Below are 15,631 nucleotides of genomic sequence, written 5' to 3' on the forward strand. Positions count from 1 at the left end.
CCAGTTTGCAAGCCTGTTAACACCGTTGGAAAACAGCTTAACATCATTCAAAAGCTTCACAGGCAGTGTGGGTGAATTATAATTTATGGTAGGAAACAACTGCCTGGTGGAGAAACGTGTAAAACTTTAAATCACAGTGGTATGCTTCGTGCAATAGTCAATATATTCATGCAAATAGCTAGGCATGTTCTTTTAAAGTACTGTTTTTTAGTCGTTTAATTCAATGTCAAGAATCAAGATTCTTTGGTGATGACTTCAGCTCACATTCTTAATCTGGCATAAATTACTTTTATTTGTTTTCTCCATATGGAAGGCCTCATCGAATATCGATTAGTCCAACACTTTGATATAATGTTGTACTGCATATTATTACATATTACTTGTTTTACTCTGTATATTTGCACATACAAAACATATTTAGCACAAGACATTTAAAATTCAAAGTATTCCTACAGATTGAATTCAAATTATTTATAAAACTTTATTTCCTTCTTTTCAACCCAACAGCTTTTTCGCTTGGAAAACTTCCAAGTCATAAACCCAAACCACAAACAGGGTACGTACATAAAACAGCACACAGCGCCATCTATATCGTTAAAAAATACACAGACTACAGTGAAACAAAGCTCAGAAGTGATGATAATGAGAGACATAGCACAAGACTGTCCATGTAGCTTGAGATTTCTAAAACAGGAAAGAAAGTGAGGCAAAAGAAAAAGGTTGTTTTTTTTAAAAAAAAAAAGGAAAAGAAATATTTCAAATACTGTTGTGTTTACTGGACAAACACAGAACTACACCTCTAATTTCCAGTTGCCGTGCGTCCTTTTTCAGTTGCTACTTATGGTCAACGGGGGACTTCTTATCTGACGGAGAGAGTATTGTACGGTCATGCAAAAGGTTACATTCAATTTGGGAGTGCCAGTGAAACAATAATAATAATAAAATACAATTAAGATAGAGAAAATAAATTCATATATTTCGTATACATAGATCTCTTCTTTTTGGCTTATACATCAGTTAAGCAAAGTGATTCATTCCTGAGATGCAAGACAATTATTTTTTATGGGTGTGTGGAGGGGTGGGGGTATATGGGAAATCAAAAGTCAGGCAAAGAAACAGACATCAACAGTTCAACATCCTAGAATCCTAAACATGACCCAGCAGCTTGTGAGTAAGTGCAAGCATTCGAAGTCTGCACTCGTTCATAGATGCAAAGAAAAATATATATATATATATATGCACTGAAAGGCAGAAAAGTCACAAGGGAGCAGAACAGCCTCAAATATTCAGGCATTAACAATCAGACGTGACACTTCATGATTCCGGTGTTTTCCAGGTGAGCAGTTTCAAGCATAAAAACAGCCAACAGAGTTAGCCTGTGCAGCAAGGGATCGTCTTCACAAAAAATAATGCAGATTAAAAGAAGAAAAACTTCTGACCGTACCTACTGGTGTGAATGTGGTGCAGAAAACAACAAGAGAATCATTAACAGAGACTGTCAGTGGAATAATGCGAGGTAGCACTGATGAGGGGCACAGAGGGACCTGAGAGGACAAGCAGGCAGCACTGGGTAGATGCTCAGATTTGCATTTCAGGTACAAACAGAAGAAAAAGTAGCCCTGTGAGAGCAAGGGAGGTACATAATTCTCCCCTCCTTTCAGCTGGTGAACAAATCAGAAACAAATACACCTTAAATTTGTGCATGTGTATCTTTGAAGCGTGTGTGCTGTCAGTTGCGGTGAGCAAAGAGTCACTCTGCCTTTAGGTTAGTGTATATGGGTTTGAAGAAAAATGACTGTAACTCTCCAGAGCAGTGACTCGGATTATGTTGTTAGGAGCAAAATCAAAACTTTTCATCAAAGTTTCTCTTTTTTCTTTTTTCTTTTTTTTTTTTGTCAAAGGGCAAGTTCAATGTCACTAATAAAATACTAATAACCCATTTACAAAGAAGAAAATATAAAATAAAAACATTCAACTTCTAAAATAACTTCATACAGTAGCATATTTAAAAAAAAAATCAGTTTAAAATCAATTGAAAATGCATGCACTATGTGAGTGACCATTACTTCTTTTTCATAACATTGTAACATTAGAGGTTTTGCATTATACTTTCTTTTACAAACACTGATTACACAAATAAAAACAATAAGAAGTCACTGACATGCATGTTTTCATGCTGGAAAGCAAAAAAAAAAAAAAAAAAAAAAAAATCACAACCATTATGAACATTTCACATTATAGCAATCTGAAAAAAAATGAGAGAGACCAATGGAATTAAACCATGTCGATGTGAGTAGGGCAAGTTGCTGGGCAGGGCTCATTTGGTTTTGTTGCGAGTTAAACGGTCAAAGGTCACGACTGCTGGCCACTCCACTGGCTCTCTACAGGCCGCCGGAGAAGCTCTTCTACATGCCTCGCTACGTCCATGGTGTCATCTAGGTCAAAGTCTCCATCTGCATCCAACATAGAGTCAGCCCTGCCACAGGAAATAGATAGAGGCCACTCACACAAGCTTTCGGCATAACAGCGATCAAACAGCAGGAGTTACAAGAAACTCCTTGCACGCACAAAATTGGGACACGGAAAAAATGTTGTAAACTCACATAGCTGGATATATGCCATAGGCGTGAGGGTGACTGACAGGTGCTGGAGAGGCACCTTGATCCATGTAAGTTGGATTCCCACTTGCTGGGTCTGGATTGGCTGTGGCAAACCTGAAAACAACCAAAACACCACATTTTGGTAATGAACAAAGTACATATACATCTCTGAATGTATCTACACATAGACACAAGGAAAAAAAAAAGAAAAGAAAACAACAACCCCCCATGAGCCTGTGTTCAGTAGTTGCCTAAGCAACGATCCTCAGCATGATTTTCAGGCCTTCTTGTATCATTATGGCCGTTTTCCATATCTGCAGGTGAACCAACTGTGGAGAAAGGCAGGGAGCGTGCCTTGCTAACTAACAAGCCTAACTCTTATGATCAGCGGAAGACGAGCTCGCGCAGGAACCCAGGCCGCGCTTAATTGGCCTCCTCCAACTGTAACAGCTAGCTAATAGCTGATCTGAATTCATGGCCCAGTATTTTGTGATTAACTCTAAATTGTGCTTTACAGAATAAAATGCTGGGTGGATGGCAACGAGAAAAGAATGGAGAGGAAACGGTGATGGAAGGACACGAGAAAAAGAGAGAACGGGAAGCCGGACACTTACTCAGGCACAACTTGTTTGATCTGTGGTTTCACGTAACCGTCAACTGCTTTAGCTTTGAAACAGACAAGCACAGGGAGACAGAATAAGTAATGGCTCGATGTGATCATCATTCAGTAATGAAGGCTTCGCAGCTGTGAGATTCAAATTTGAAAGTAACAGTGTGCTCAGAAGGACGCTTACAGAGAGGCGGAGTGTAGTATTTGGAGAAAACCTCATCCTTGGGTCTGTCAGGGTAGAGGAATAGAAGGTGGTTGAGATCACTAATGCGGTCAGCCAGAGAGCGAATGGTAAAGTCTTTGGTTGTGTAGGGCATGAGGTTCCAAACCATTCTTTCACCTGGGAAAAAAAACAGCAACAAAAGAAAAACTGAATGGGATTCCTTTATTTCTCTGTGGCTTCTGTGCTTGTTAGAAAGAGGCCCGTCTGATGAACGGTGTGGTTTAAAAAGCAAAAATGGAGAAATTTTGTGTTTTGCATGCTTTACCTGCTTTGTTAGGATTTTCTGCCACCCAGGCAATTGTAATTCCTCCAATTTCAGAATCACTAAAGCGCAGGAGGAAGGTACCGTTGGGTTTAGACATGAGCATATCCTGAGCTTGCTGCTTGTTCACAAAGCCCAGGATGGCTCTAAAAATAGAGGAAGAGAGACATTAATAAAAAAAAATTTTAAAAAATAAAATAAAAATTGTGCCTCGTTCTTGTCCCTCCTCATTTTGAATCTTTTGAAACTGAACAAAAACCCTCAGCAGTTTCCTTACCCATCATTCCAGTGTGGTTTCAGATGCTTTTTTGTGAGTTCCATCACACCATCAAACCACTGCCAAAATGTGAAGTTCCTCCCTGGCAAGCTTTCCTGTAAAGGGGCATAGTTTGGGGATTTTTTTTTTAAAAACACATGAAAAACAAACAAACAAAAAAAACCCAGACTGAACTGACAACTGTTAAAATGTTTTTAGATGACCCAATTCAGTCTATAATAATGAAAATCTCCTCAACCGCTGACAGTAATCACAGTTCTCTTTATGATTTTAAAATTTGTGCAGCTGTACACGTCTCTGGGTAAAGTTCTGCATATTTCTATAACCTATACTTACATCTCTGGAGTGATTAAAACTTAATGTTCCTGTAATCTAATAAGACCCGTGGCCTGTGGTGAATCTGAGTGCATTTTCTGAATCACAAGCTACTTAGAAGCAGAAAATGAGGCTTTCAGCATTTTTTTTTCCTGTGCGGATAAACAAGCCCATTAAACCGACCTACACTTAGGTGGGTAAGTATTTGGACAATGACACAATTTTTGTCATATTACCACTGTGCACCAGCACAGTAGGTTTTAGATAAAACAATCAAGATTTGACTGAAGTCTTTCATGTTGAATTAAAGGAGTTTAACAAAACATATTGCATTAACTAATTAGGAAGTACAGCTATTTTGATATATAGTCGCTCATTTTCAGAGGTTCAGTTATATCAGAGATAAATTGATTAAACCCCTTGAACTGCTGCAAATGGAGCAAGAAATATTTCTATGTATGAATAACACAGCAATAGTAAATCCTTTCATGAAGAACAAGTATGTGGTTCAAATGACTAACTGAACTTTGCCTGCAGGCGTTTTGAAAATGCATGAAGTGCAGCACGACAGAAATCTATACTTTCAAGCTAAAACAGATATATGGAATACTCTTCATAAAAGCTGTGTGCATGTATAGAGACGAACAGGATCATGAGTAAGAAAGAGGCCGTTTCTAACCCTGTTAAACTGTGACCAGGTCATAGTCATGCTCCGGTAGTCATCAGGGTTGTTGCTGGAGCTGCTGAAGGCTTTTTGAGCCAGAAATACCAAGTTCTCCTCCGACAGACCTCGATTACTTTGCACCTCTGCCTTGTACTTCATGTTGATGACCTCACACAGCTGAGGCCAAAGCACCTTATCTGGCACGAGGAAAGGCACCCGGCCCTGCAACACACGAAGAAAACGGCAAAGAATTTTCACTCACATCACACAGACACAAAACATAAGTGACACACACGTTATGCCTTTGCATAAACATTTTTTTTTAAAGAAATTTTTTTTTAATATTTAATAATTACATTAAAAACCTAAATTTAAAACAGATTTAAACACGCATTTGTGTTTCAGTTCCAGGCTGCACGTGTTACATTACATCTAAAGAACTAGCAATTATTTTGTAAGAGCTAAACTATTTAAACATGTGCGCGCTTCAGAAATATTTGATTCAAGGCCTTCCTCAGTTAACGCAGTACTTCTGCATTAGGATACAAAAATATCACTAAGCTGAATAATTATTTAATGCTTGTTCCAGGAAGGTTTGCATTGCATGCAATATCTCTGAAACATTTACGTACCGGCTCTGCAAAAGCGTTGTCCCACAATACAGTTGCAGTGGCATTATTGTCTTGGCTACCATGAACAATCACCACTACAGGAAGTGATAATGTCTGTTCAGAGAAAGAAAAGAGGAAATTGCAAAAGTAAATAATGCACTTACAGCACAATAAAACATTTCTTGCATTTCATACATTTTTTTTTAAACATGATAAAAACAACAGGGAAAAAGACAGAAGGAACAAGTGGGAGTACTCGAGCCAGATTCTTACTTGCAGCATGTGCATGCACGCACACACATGCATATATATATATATATATATATATATATATATATATATATATATATATATATATATATATATATATGTTCTTTTTTTTAAAGTATGATTTAAAGTATAGTGTTTTTTATTCATTAATTTGCCTACATCCTCTTACCTTCACTTGAAAGACAAGCTCATTGCTTCCAACACTAAACTGGGACTCAAACAGAATGGTGAATTTCTCTTCTGTGACAGATTCTGCTCCTCGTCTGTCCGATCGCTTGATCCTCTTTAAAGACTGCATGATAAATGATGTGCAAGAACAAATGGTATGTATTAACTACGCAGTTAGGCTTATAAGCGTCACACACAGTCAGTACATGCATGCAGATTATCGGGATCATATGTGAATAATCCTTGGAGGGCTCTGGAGATTGTTGCTAACAACATTAGTGACGAAGAGGAGAACTTCTCTGAAGCTGCAGGCCGATCCTCCAAAGGACTACTGTTCACAATTTTAATCCAAGGGAAAAAATGCTATATAGGACATAATGATTGGCAATTACTTCCCTTATATAAGCGGCTGAGCAACTCTCCTGTATAGACCCAAGACAATCACATATTTACCTGTTTCGGGTATAGTGCAGCAAAAGAAGGCAAATAGCAAGGCGCTATTATTTTAGATTAAATGTTAAGAGACTTTTTGTATAGAAGGAACAATGGCAATACTACTTCAGCTTTATGGGGTTTTTTTTATTTTTATTTTTTACATGGAAATAATAATCTTCCCTAATAGCTCATACTTACCATGTTCCTGAAGTGGGCGCTCAGAGTGCCCGTAGTCTGGTGGTACTCCATCACACAGTTATTGTTAAGAATTTCACCACTGCTATCACTGAAACACAGAGACAATAAAGTTAGATGTTATCTACAAATGCATGTTTACACAGCAGGAGCTTTTTGTTTTGTATGGAGGGAGTGGTTGGTAGGTGTGTGTGTGTAGGGGGGGTATTGCGTGCATAATTGGCAGGTTTAACTACCACCATTAGTCTTCTCTAAACACTAAACACAAGTATGGCAGGTTCAGGGCTGTTTTCTTGTTGTCTTTCCTTCTAGCCTGCATGTTTTTATTTCTTCCTGGAAATTAGTGGGTGGAGACAACCTGGATAGAAACCACACCTGAGCAAGTTGGGCTCAGGAGACTATTAAGCTGCCTAGCAAGACCATCTTGCTCACTTTCTATCTCTTCCATTTCCTCACTAACCGGCGGAGCTATGTCGTGCTTTTTGGTTTTACATTCATTCACTACTCACTTCCTCAGACACTGCCTACATACTAAATTACTGACATGCGCACACTGCTGGTTTGTTAAATGCAGTTACAAAACGCTTAGCATTACTAGACTACACTTCATGTGGCGTCCCTCTTTAGTCACATGCTTTTGAGTGAGATGTTGTGGCAGAAGTCTCTCGACAAGTGGTTTAGATGAGACGCAGCAGATGTATGTATATTTGCTCTGTAGATTTTGCTAAGATGTAGCCGCTCAGCCACTTTCCCACTAGTTGCCTGGCAGACCTACAGTCTTGTAAGGTTTCTATTAGTTAGGAGGAATGTGGAACGAGGCTGTGGAACAGGCTAAATGCGGATTCTGTGTCCACACCATAGATTCCTCTTAGACATTGTTCAAGTTCCAGCCATGTTTCTGTGGTGAGGTCTCGGAACACACTAGGCCAGAGTTCATCATGGGATCTCGTAATCTCGGAAGAAAACCAAACCGCTTATCTTAATTGCGCTATGGTAACTTATTGCAGTGTTATCTCTCTCTCTGTCAAGGAAGATGGAATGCGAAAAGTTGAGCGTTTAAAAAAAAAGGGGATGTATGTATATGCTGTATGAATGGGTGAATGAAGCATGTTGTATAAAGCTCTTTGAGTGATCAGTAGAAAAGCACTAGTCCATTTGCACCAATGCACCAAACTTACTTTCTTGTGTTTTCATTTTTCAAGAGGGCCTTGGCTTGCTGTTCACTGATGATGGTAGCTTTGACTTGTGGGGGATTCATGTGTACGTTCAGCTTGCCTCCCACTAGAAGGCGCACTGTAGCGGCAAACTTAGTTTGGGTTTTAAGGACCTGTGGAGGTTGTTTCTCAATGATGAATGTGCTGTGGATAGAAGAGTGACAGTTAGAGTGTGGTAAATGTCTTTATCATCAGATACCTACTGCCACTATATGCACATCTTAAAGCGACATCCAACCACCCGTCCATTTAATTAACGGGTTGTCAAATAACAGCTCTGGTAGTATGTATCAGTGTCACATGAACAACCAACAGTGTACGTGAGGAAATCTTGGGGTTTGCAAATATGTCAGTGTCAAATTCCATCTGTTCCAAGCAAAAGCAAAATAGATCAGTATCATTGTTGTTTAGTGAACTTTAGTACAGCTGCACAGATTATTGCAGATTATAAGCTCTACTTCAGTCTTAAATTGTTGCTGAGTATTTGCAGCTTCAACTGAAACAATTGTTTAGGAAACAGTTAACTTTCCATTCCAGTTGTGCAGGTTATGTACACAATTTTCAACTGTGGATTTTTTAAGCTTTTTGCTTTCGTTCTGTAGAAAGAAGACTGACAACTTTGAGAATGTGCACTAAAAAGTCACTTGTCCTATAACTAAACTTATAGTCTACTCACTGAAACTGTTTCAATAAAAGATAAAACAGGCTTAAAGCATAAAAAAGACAGCATGAAAGATTTATGATGTAAAACATGTTAAAATTATTTGGTGTTGAATGTTGCAAACTCTGTCCTAAAAATGAAACTTCACAAGGTGAAAATGACCTTATTTGTAACTGTTCCCACTAATAGAGGTCATAAAGGTAATCACTGCTCAGTAAAACAACAGGTCTCTTATGAAATTATTCTTTTGCTTTTACTGTCTGTTGTGTGATTGGCCCAATAACACAACCTAATGATTACTTTGAGCTGAGAAGCAACTTGAAAGCAAACACATCCTACTTAAGCTGCATGACCATGAACTTGTAACATGTTTTTAATAGCCAAGATGGTGTATTTTGACACATGCGAGGAAGTAGAGTAGGCCCTGGAAAGGTTGCCAGTCCATCACAGGGTTAACAGAGAGACCAGTAAGCATTAAGAGTCACATCCACACCCGCTGCCAGTTAACCTACAAGCATAGGGCTGTTCGATATAACGATATATATTGGATGACGATATAAAAACATCTATCGTTTCATTTTACGCTATCGTTTGTTTCGTGGTGTCGCAAAATAAACTGTTTACGGCAATATTTTTTCATCGTTCTGATGGTCACTGTAGTGGCTATATTAATTTCCTAAAGTTCTCTCTTTCTCTTATAAGTAATATAACCACACTACTGACGGACAAGCGCCTGTTTTATGCGTTGTTGTTAGCAACAGCGACGGTAACACCTTCACGTGTCCACTTGTTTATGTTCCACATAAACCTTTCACAATAAAGCTCAAGATCCTGTTGAGACTTTTCAAAATAAACTGAATCACGTCAAAGAGCAGATTATTTACGGATGAGAAGTAAAAAAAGAGCCGCCAGGTGCTAAAAAATAAACCTTAGACTCAAACGTTAGAACAGGCTTTTCCCCGCAGCACGCCGTGTAATAAATACAAAGAAAACACAACTTATGTCTAAAAATGTATAGTTTCATGCATCGGTTAAAACACTCGACTCTGGGTAAAGGACGCGCAGCTGGAAACACTTCACGCAAGTCGAGCTGCCCGAGATTCACAGAATTTACAGAAAATGTTAAATATTATGTTTTCGTGATTTATATCGTTATTATCGTTTATATCGGACGATAGAATTCTTATATCGGGATATGAGATTTTGGTCATATCGCACAGCCCTATACAAGCATATCTTTAGACTGTGGGAAACTGTGAGAAACACTTAAGCATGCAGAGAAAAGAAGGGACGAAGAACATGCAAACTATGCAAACGAGTCAATGATCTAAAGCTAGAAAGACTGGTATCGCTGTAGTTTAGTGAACTTTAGTGAAAGGCAGAGTTGAACAAATATTAGGAGATCAGTAACCTCACTGCAGCAGAACCTGTTATGTATGTGCACTCTCTACGGCATTAATTGTTTAAGGAAAAAGTTTTAAGCATATAAAGGATGGAGCATGTTTTATGATAGGGTAATGATGGGGTAATGTTCAGCGAACTGTTTTGTTTTGTTAATAAAAACTCCAAACTCTTTATGCTCTAATGACCTGCAGGCTTGAGAACATTAACCTTTCAAAATGACCTTTATTGCTGCCTTGCGCACTATTTGAAGGTCATGTAAGTAATCGCTTTCAAGTTAACCGACAGGGTTAACAATTACTTTCTTCTTAAAGAGTTGGTGCTTCTTTTGTATGGCGGTGTAGCCGTTTTCTGATTTCCACATTAACATTAAAGAGACCAAGAAGTGAGATAACAGCAGAATCAGCGTAATGATTAATCCTGCAGGCTCAGAGGAAGCTTGAAAGCAAACAAATACTGCTGAACTAAGTGGTTATGAGAAGACCGCACTTTGCAATTGCCAGTGTGAAACCTCCCGGGGCTCCTAGGGAGTAAAGATAGGAGGAAACATAATCTGCATTTATATTGTGCTTGATAGCTGTGCATTACTGTCTTGTTTCAGACTTGTCTGTGGCCAGTCGAAAATCGTTGTGACAATGACATGACTTCTTAGTGGGTTATGGGTCCCTGCAGGGAATCTACTAGGAACGCGAGAGAGGACACTGTCACAAACTTCAGAATACTTCTTGTTCAGAGATGCTGGATGACTAAAAGACCCTGGCATATGTGCATTTGGGGCTTAAAATAATGGACTAAAACAAGTTCCCTGTGCACTTCCTTCCCTTTAAGCTCTCGAACAGTGTATGCTTTTTGTTTCTGCATATCTGTATAGTTGCATTCTTTGTCTCTGGGTTCGTACGTATTTCATGAAATCTAAAACGCAAATGCTCAGTGCATTGCTTTCACACTCATTATTCTGTATTACATAAAGTCAAATCCTAAATTTAATCTAACTTTTAAGGTATAAATGAAACCCCACTTTTTGACTTTTGTTTATGCAGTTTAATACAGTGTACAGTGTACTTGTCTATGTGGGAGTGTGGGAGTCATTATTGGGGGCAGTTAGCCAAAGTCCATAATGGAAAATTCCCTTTACCACCCAGACTCTAGCACTATGGATCGAGGTTATTGTAATATATGATATTGGTAACAGTTATGCAGCTTAAATTGTGCAAGGGCTACCCTGAGAAAAGAGGTATTGATGGTGGATTATTGATGTCTACAGTTACCAGTGCTATGTGTATTAATGTACCTCCACACTATTGCATTATCGGATACCATAGAACAGTCCATCCACCTATTCACTTTTCACTATTTAACTGGTTGCAGTAATCTAATCTAAGCAGAGATGCTAAAACACCCCTCCCTTCAGCCACCGCCTCCTCCTCTTCAGAGACATTTACGTTCCAGCTCTCTACAGCATGTTTTGTGTTTGCCCTAGGGTCTCCTCCTAGTGGGCCATGCCCAAAATACCTCAAAAAGGGGGAATCTAGAAGACATGTCTGACATATCTGAGGGCAGCCCAAACACCCCTTGAAGGAAGGTTATGTGTGTCACTACCAATAGCTTGTGGCCATAGGTCAGGGAAGGAAAGCAGACTGTCCAGCAAAGCTTTGCCTTCTGCTCAGCTCTCTTTACCACAACAGGCTGCGGCAGCATCAGGATTATAGCTTAAGTACAAGGTAAAGAGCTCTCATGTTTGCTTTAACACTCACACAATAAGTGTAAGAGAGAGACAAGAAAACCCAAACTTTAACAAAATTTTTGCATGTGGATTGAATTACATTATTTGATGGATAATTTTGAATGCCGGAGTAATTTCATTTTACAAAGATGACATCTCTCACTCCATTGACCACAATACCAGTTGCACAAGCAGACCTGCCCTTTCATTGCCCTTTTTGCACTCAGTAACCTGAGTGCATAAAAGGCAATTCCTCAATGTGCAAAAAAGATCCACCCACCGCCTACACTGGCCTACACTCACAAAATAAATTTGTGAGTGTTTAAAAAATTAAAGTTGTAGATAAGATTAATGTGCCATTTATGACCCCTCATTGATGTTCCCTCAGTGTTCGTATTTGAGTATGCAGAGTGGAGAATTATGGGTATTCAACAAATGCAGACGTGATTGGACATAAAGTCCAAAAAATATCACATAGCCTGAGTGTAAACATGCCGTGTAGTCGTTTAATGCTGCCTGGTTAAAAATCCGACTTGAGCAGACAGAGATCGTATGTATGGTTTTTAACACTTCAGAGCTCTGTATAAATAATGGCTACTGTCTTCTTCACGGCTGGAGTTAAGGACCAACAGCAAGACAAACACGAACAAGAGCTGCGCACATTAATGGTTCCACATATTTCTAACATATTCCCCCCCAACCCCCCGACTCCTAGTGAGCTGATCTGCACAGCTCTACATAAAACCTGCAGACAACACATAAGCATGCCAGGTGCTGCAGCCTTTGATGTGTAGAAAAACTTGAAACACACAAACACACCTGGTGACCAGTGTTGAAATGATATCTGTGATAGTACTGTTGAGTTCGTTGAGGAGCTCTTCAATAGGTCCAGGGATAGGCAGCTGCTGTCTGAGATGCTCGGCCCTCCGAATCTGTTGCCTGTTTTGCCAAATCGTTTCCGCGAGCTTCTCACACCTGGCACCAATCCAGCCACGCATCCACAAGAAAGACACACAAGTAAGAATAACGCTTGAAGATCAACACGACCAGTGCCAGAAATATTATATTTCACCATTACTTATTTTAATTTGAACTCCTGAAAGCTGAGCTCAGCTATATTAGACAGAATTTAAGTAGCTGACACTACTAAAACTTTCAGATCTGGCTGAATAAGTGATGCTTTTAAAAATGTAAAGGGCCCACAGCCAGGGATCCCTGACGGTGGGTTAAAGCAAAAAACAGAAAATATGTAAGACAGCCTATGCCTGCCAATAACCTTTGAAAAACCCCCACACAGGACCACTCCAAAGCAAGCTTTTAAACCTGTGACCTTTTGCCTTGTGAGAGAGTCTAGTTACTGTGATCTTGGTGGGAGGTAGAGCGAAAAAAAAAGCAACTCACCAGGACTGAAGGATGTCCAGGCCTCCCTCCGGCGGTCCCCCATTGCCTGCCAGTTGTTGCCGTCTCTTCCACTGGATCAGCTCGTCATCCAGAATGATGGTCTGCTGCTTCCTCAACAGCTGCAGTGTTTTCTGGTGCTTCTCTGCCAGGTCCTGCACACAAGCAAGCAAGACACATGTACTTCACCAGAACCAAGTTTTGGTCAAATGTTTCTGTGAATCTGTGTGTGGGCTACAAATTTGTGCGTCATCGAAGTAAACCGTGGTTATGGAGAGACTCTTTTCCTCATTTGGTGACCTCTACCTCACTCTTACTTTTGCCACCTCAGTATATATGTCAATAAAAATGTGGTTTGACGACTATTAAAAGAGTTTCTAAGTTTTTCCGAGTATACCTGCATATGCAGAGACCATGCTCACTTAATTCTGATGCAAACTGAGTCATTTTATGCTATAAACAGGCCCGAAATATGAGAGAAATGGCTCAGTTCAGAAAAAAGCATCAAGGGTTACTCCTATTACGCTTTTAAAGGGGTAAAGACTTAACTTAGGGAGTGTAATGTTTGCAACTACCACAAAAGCTGCAGAGAACAGTTGCTCATTCTGCATGTCCGTCTGGATGTGACTGCCTCGAAACAAGGTGCGGTCACAAAACTTTACAGGGTTGTAACTAAAATCAAAGTGATGGCCCATTTCACTGTGGGTGTAGTGTTACCTACATATACCATACTTTATTTACTTAAAGTCAAAAAGCAAACGCGGGACCAGCTTTGTGTGTGTATGTGTGTGACAGTCATCATGATAAAATGTCTGGGAGACAACAGCTGTAGCAGCAACTACCACAAAGTTGGCTTCAACCTCTTTGCCAGGTGTTTATATGTCTGTCTGTGGAGAGATTTTATCAGCTGTCCAAGATTTTCTGTACAGTTTAAAATCAAAACCAAGGGCCAGTTCAAGGATGGGTGTAATCTGGCAACTGCACTGGCACTGCAGTGATATGATCTCATTCCACAATGTGGTCTAGTTAATTTTATCTTTATGGAGTGTAATTTACACATTGATACACACACACACACACACGAACGAAATAAGTAAGTGCAAGTGTGTCTCACCAGTCTGTATTTCTGTAGTGTGTTGGCCTCTCTCGTCAGCCATGCCTCCACAGTGTTTTTCTTGCTCAGAAGGGCAGGCTCTCGTAGCTGGCGGTCAGCAGGGGGCAGTGTGGCCAGGCTGGCCAGTTGAGCTGAAGACGGGAGACAAGTTAAAGACAGAGGGAGTAGAAGAGAAGCAGTAACAATTTCTAACCTGTGCACATGCAATATTCATGTCCCATCTGAGGAATAATGATTTACTCAGGAAAACCCCCTCCTCCCCCTCCTGCATAGCTCGGATATTAAAAAAGATCGATGCTTTCTGTCTGACACATGGAGCACTCGTGAAAAATCTGTAGTGTTACAGAAGCTGTCAGTTTCCCGCTGTTAATCTACATGTCTCAACACAAAATTCAGATAGCTGTATGAAGAATTATCTTTTATATTTAATTTGAACAGTGACATGTGGCACACAACAGACTAAGTGAGACTGATTAACCAAAAAGGGAGCAGCATAATTGGAAAAAAAAAAGATCTATTTTAAGCAAGTTGCTCACCAAACAAACAGAGTAGATAAACTAGAATTTGTTTCTTGATTCAACAAGGAATTAAAATGGTACAGCAGCAAATCTAAATGACTAACAACAGTTAGAAACATTAATTATATGTTTTTTGGTATTTGCAGTAGGTATAGGTTAAGTTTGTGAAAACTGCATTAGTACAAACACTGATTCTGTCATTATGGTCGTGCAGCGCTAAGAAGATGCAAGCCCTCTGGTCTCACCCTGAATGCGCATGCTTTCTTGGTACTGGATGATGAAGTACTCCTGGTTGTGCTGGAGCTTGCGGAGATCGTTCTCAGTGTCTTGGGTCAGCAGGCGAAGCTCCTCAAAAGCCTGGTTGATCTGTTGGTATTTCTGAGACATGCTGTCCATCATTCCACCCACTGGAGAGTTTGACTGTCAATTACAAAATATGAGATTGAGAGACCAGCAAACAGAGACCGACAGCTACGGAACCAAAACGAACATGATGCACTGACTGATGGCTAGACCCCAGCACCTGCACTATTTAACTGTAAAAATTCTCTGGGAGCACAAGGATAGTGGCAACGGTGCAAGTTGATAAGGAAAAAATGTATTTGCATCCTCAGGAAGAGTGCAAGGTCACCACAATTTGAAAAAGTGCATTACTGTACCTAAAGGTTCAGACTGAACGGGCCAAAATTAACTCCACTAACAGAAAAGGCATGTTGTGACTGAAAATCAATTCACCACAGGAGTTCAAGGAAGATGTCTTACGCACGGCTGGCTTTATGGTTTTATAACTCACTGCAAGTTATAAAAGTGAGAAATATCTGACTTTCCTGTATATTGCATTGTTAAAGTAGGGAAATACAAATGGTTTGGTTTTACAAGGCCATTTTAAAGCATGACTGTATTGGCTGTGGTACGATATCACATTTATAATGTTCGAATACAATGAACTCAGGAGACCCTCTAGGATAAACA

At 39.7% G+C, this 15,631-nt stretch overlaps 1 protein-coding gene across 2 annotated transcripts in view; it reads right to left on the reverse strand.

The window, feature by feature from the left end:
- Nucleotides 1-461: 461 nt before the first annotated feature.
- stat5a (signal transducer and activator of transcription 5a) overlaps nt 462-15,631 on the reverse strand; it is a 49,771-nt gene continuing 34,601 nt past the window's right edge. For both annotated transcript variants that reach the window (XM_040045845.1, XM_040045854.1), the window contains 15 exons: nt 14,905-15,079; nt 14,142-14,272; nt 13,031-13,182; nt 12,449-12,604; nt 7,809-7,988; nt 6,634-6,721; nt 6,002-6,124; nt 5,584-5,676; nt 4,967-5,173; nt 3,973-4,067; nt 3,699-3,841; nt 3,395-3,550; nt 3,215-3,266; nt 2,604-2,714; nt 462-2,476 (listed from right to left, as the gene is read on the reverse strand). In XM_040045845.1, coding sequence (XP_039901779.1) covers nt 2,353-2,476; nt 2,604-2,714; nt 3,215-3,266; nt 3,395-3,550; nt 3,699-3,841; nt 3,973-4,067; nt 4,967-5,173; nt 5,584-5,676; nt 6,002-6,124; nt 6,634-6,721; nt 7,809-7,988; nt 12,449-12,604; nt 13,031-13,182; nt 14,142-14,272; nt 14,905-15,079 — 1,986 coding nt within the window. In that variant the 3' untranslated portion in view covers nt 462-2,352. The remainder of the gene's footprint in view (nt 2,477-2,603; nt 2,715-3,214; nt 3,267-3,394; nt 3,551-3,698; nt 3,842-3,972; nt 4,068-4,966; nt 5,174-5,583; nt 5,677-6,001; nt 6,125-6,633; nt 6,722-7,808; nt 7,989-12,448; nt 12,605-13,030; nt 13,183-14,141; nt 14,273-14,904; nt 15,080-15,631) is intronic.

Source organism: Simochromis diagramma, unplaced genomic scaffold (assembly GCF_900408965.1).
Source record: "Simochromis diagramma unplaced genomic scaffold, fSimDia1.1 OVJJ01000321.1, whole genome shotgun sequence".
In the NCBI taxonomy this organism is placed as follows: Eukaryota; Metazoa; Chordata; class Actinopteri; order Cichliformes; family Cichlidae; genus Simochromis; species Simochromis diagramma.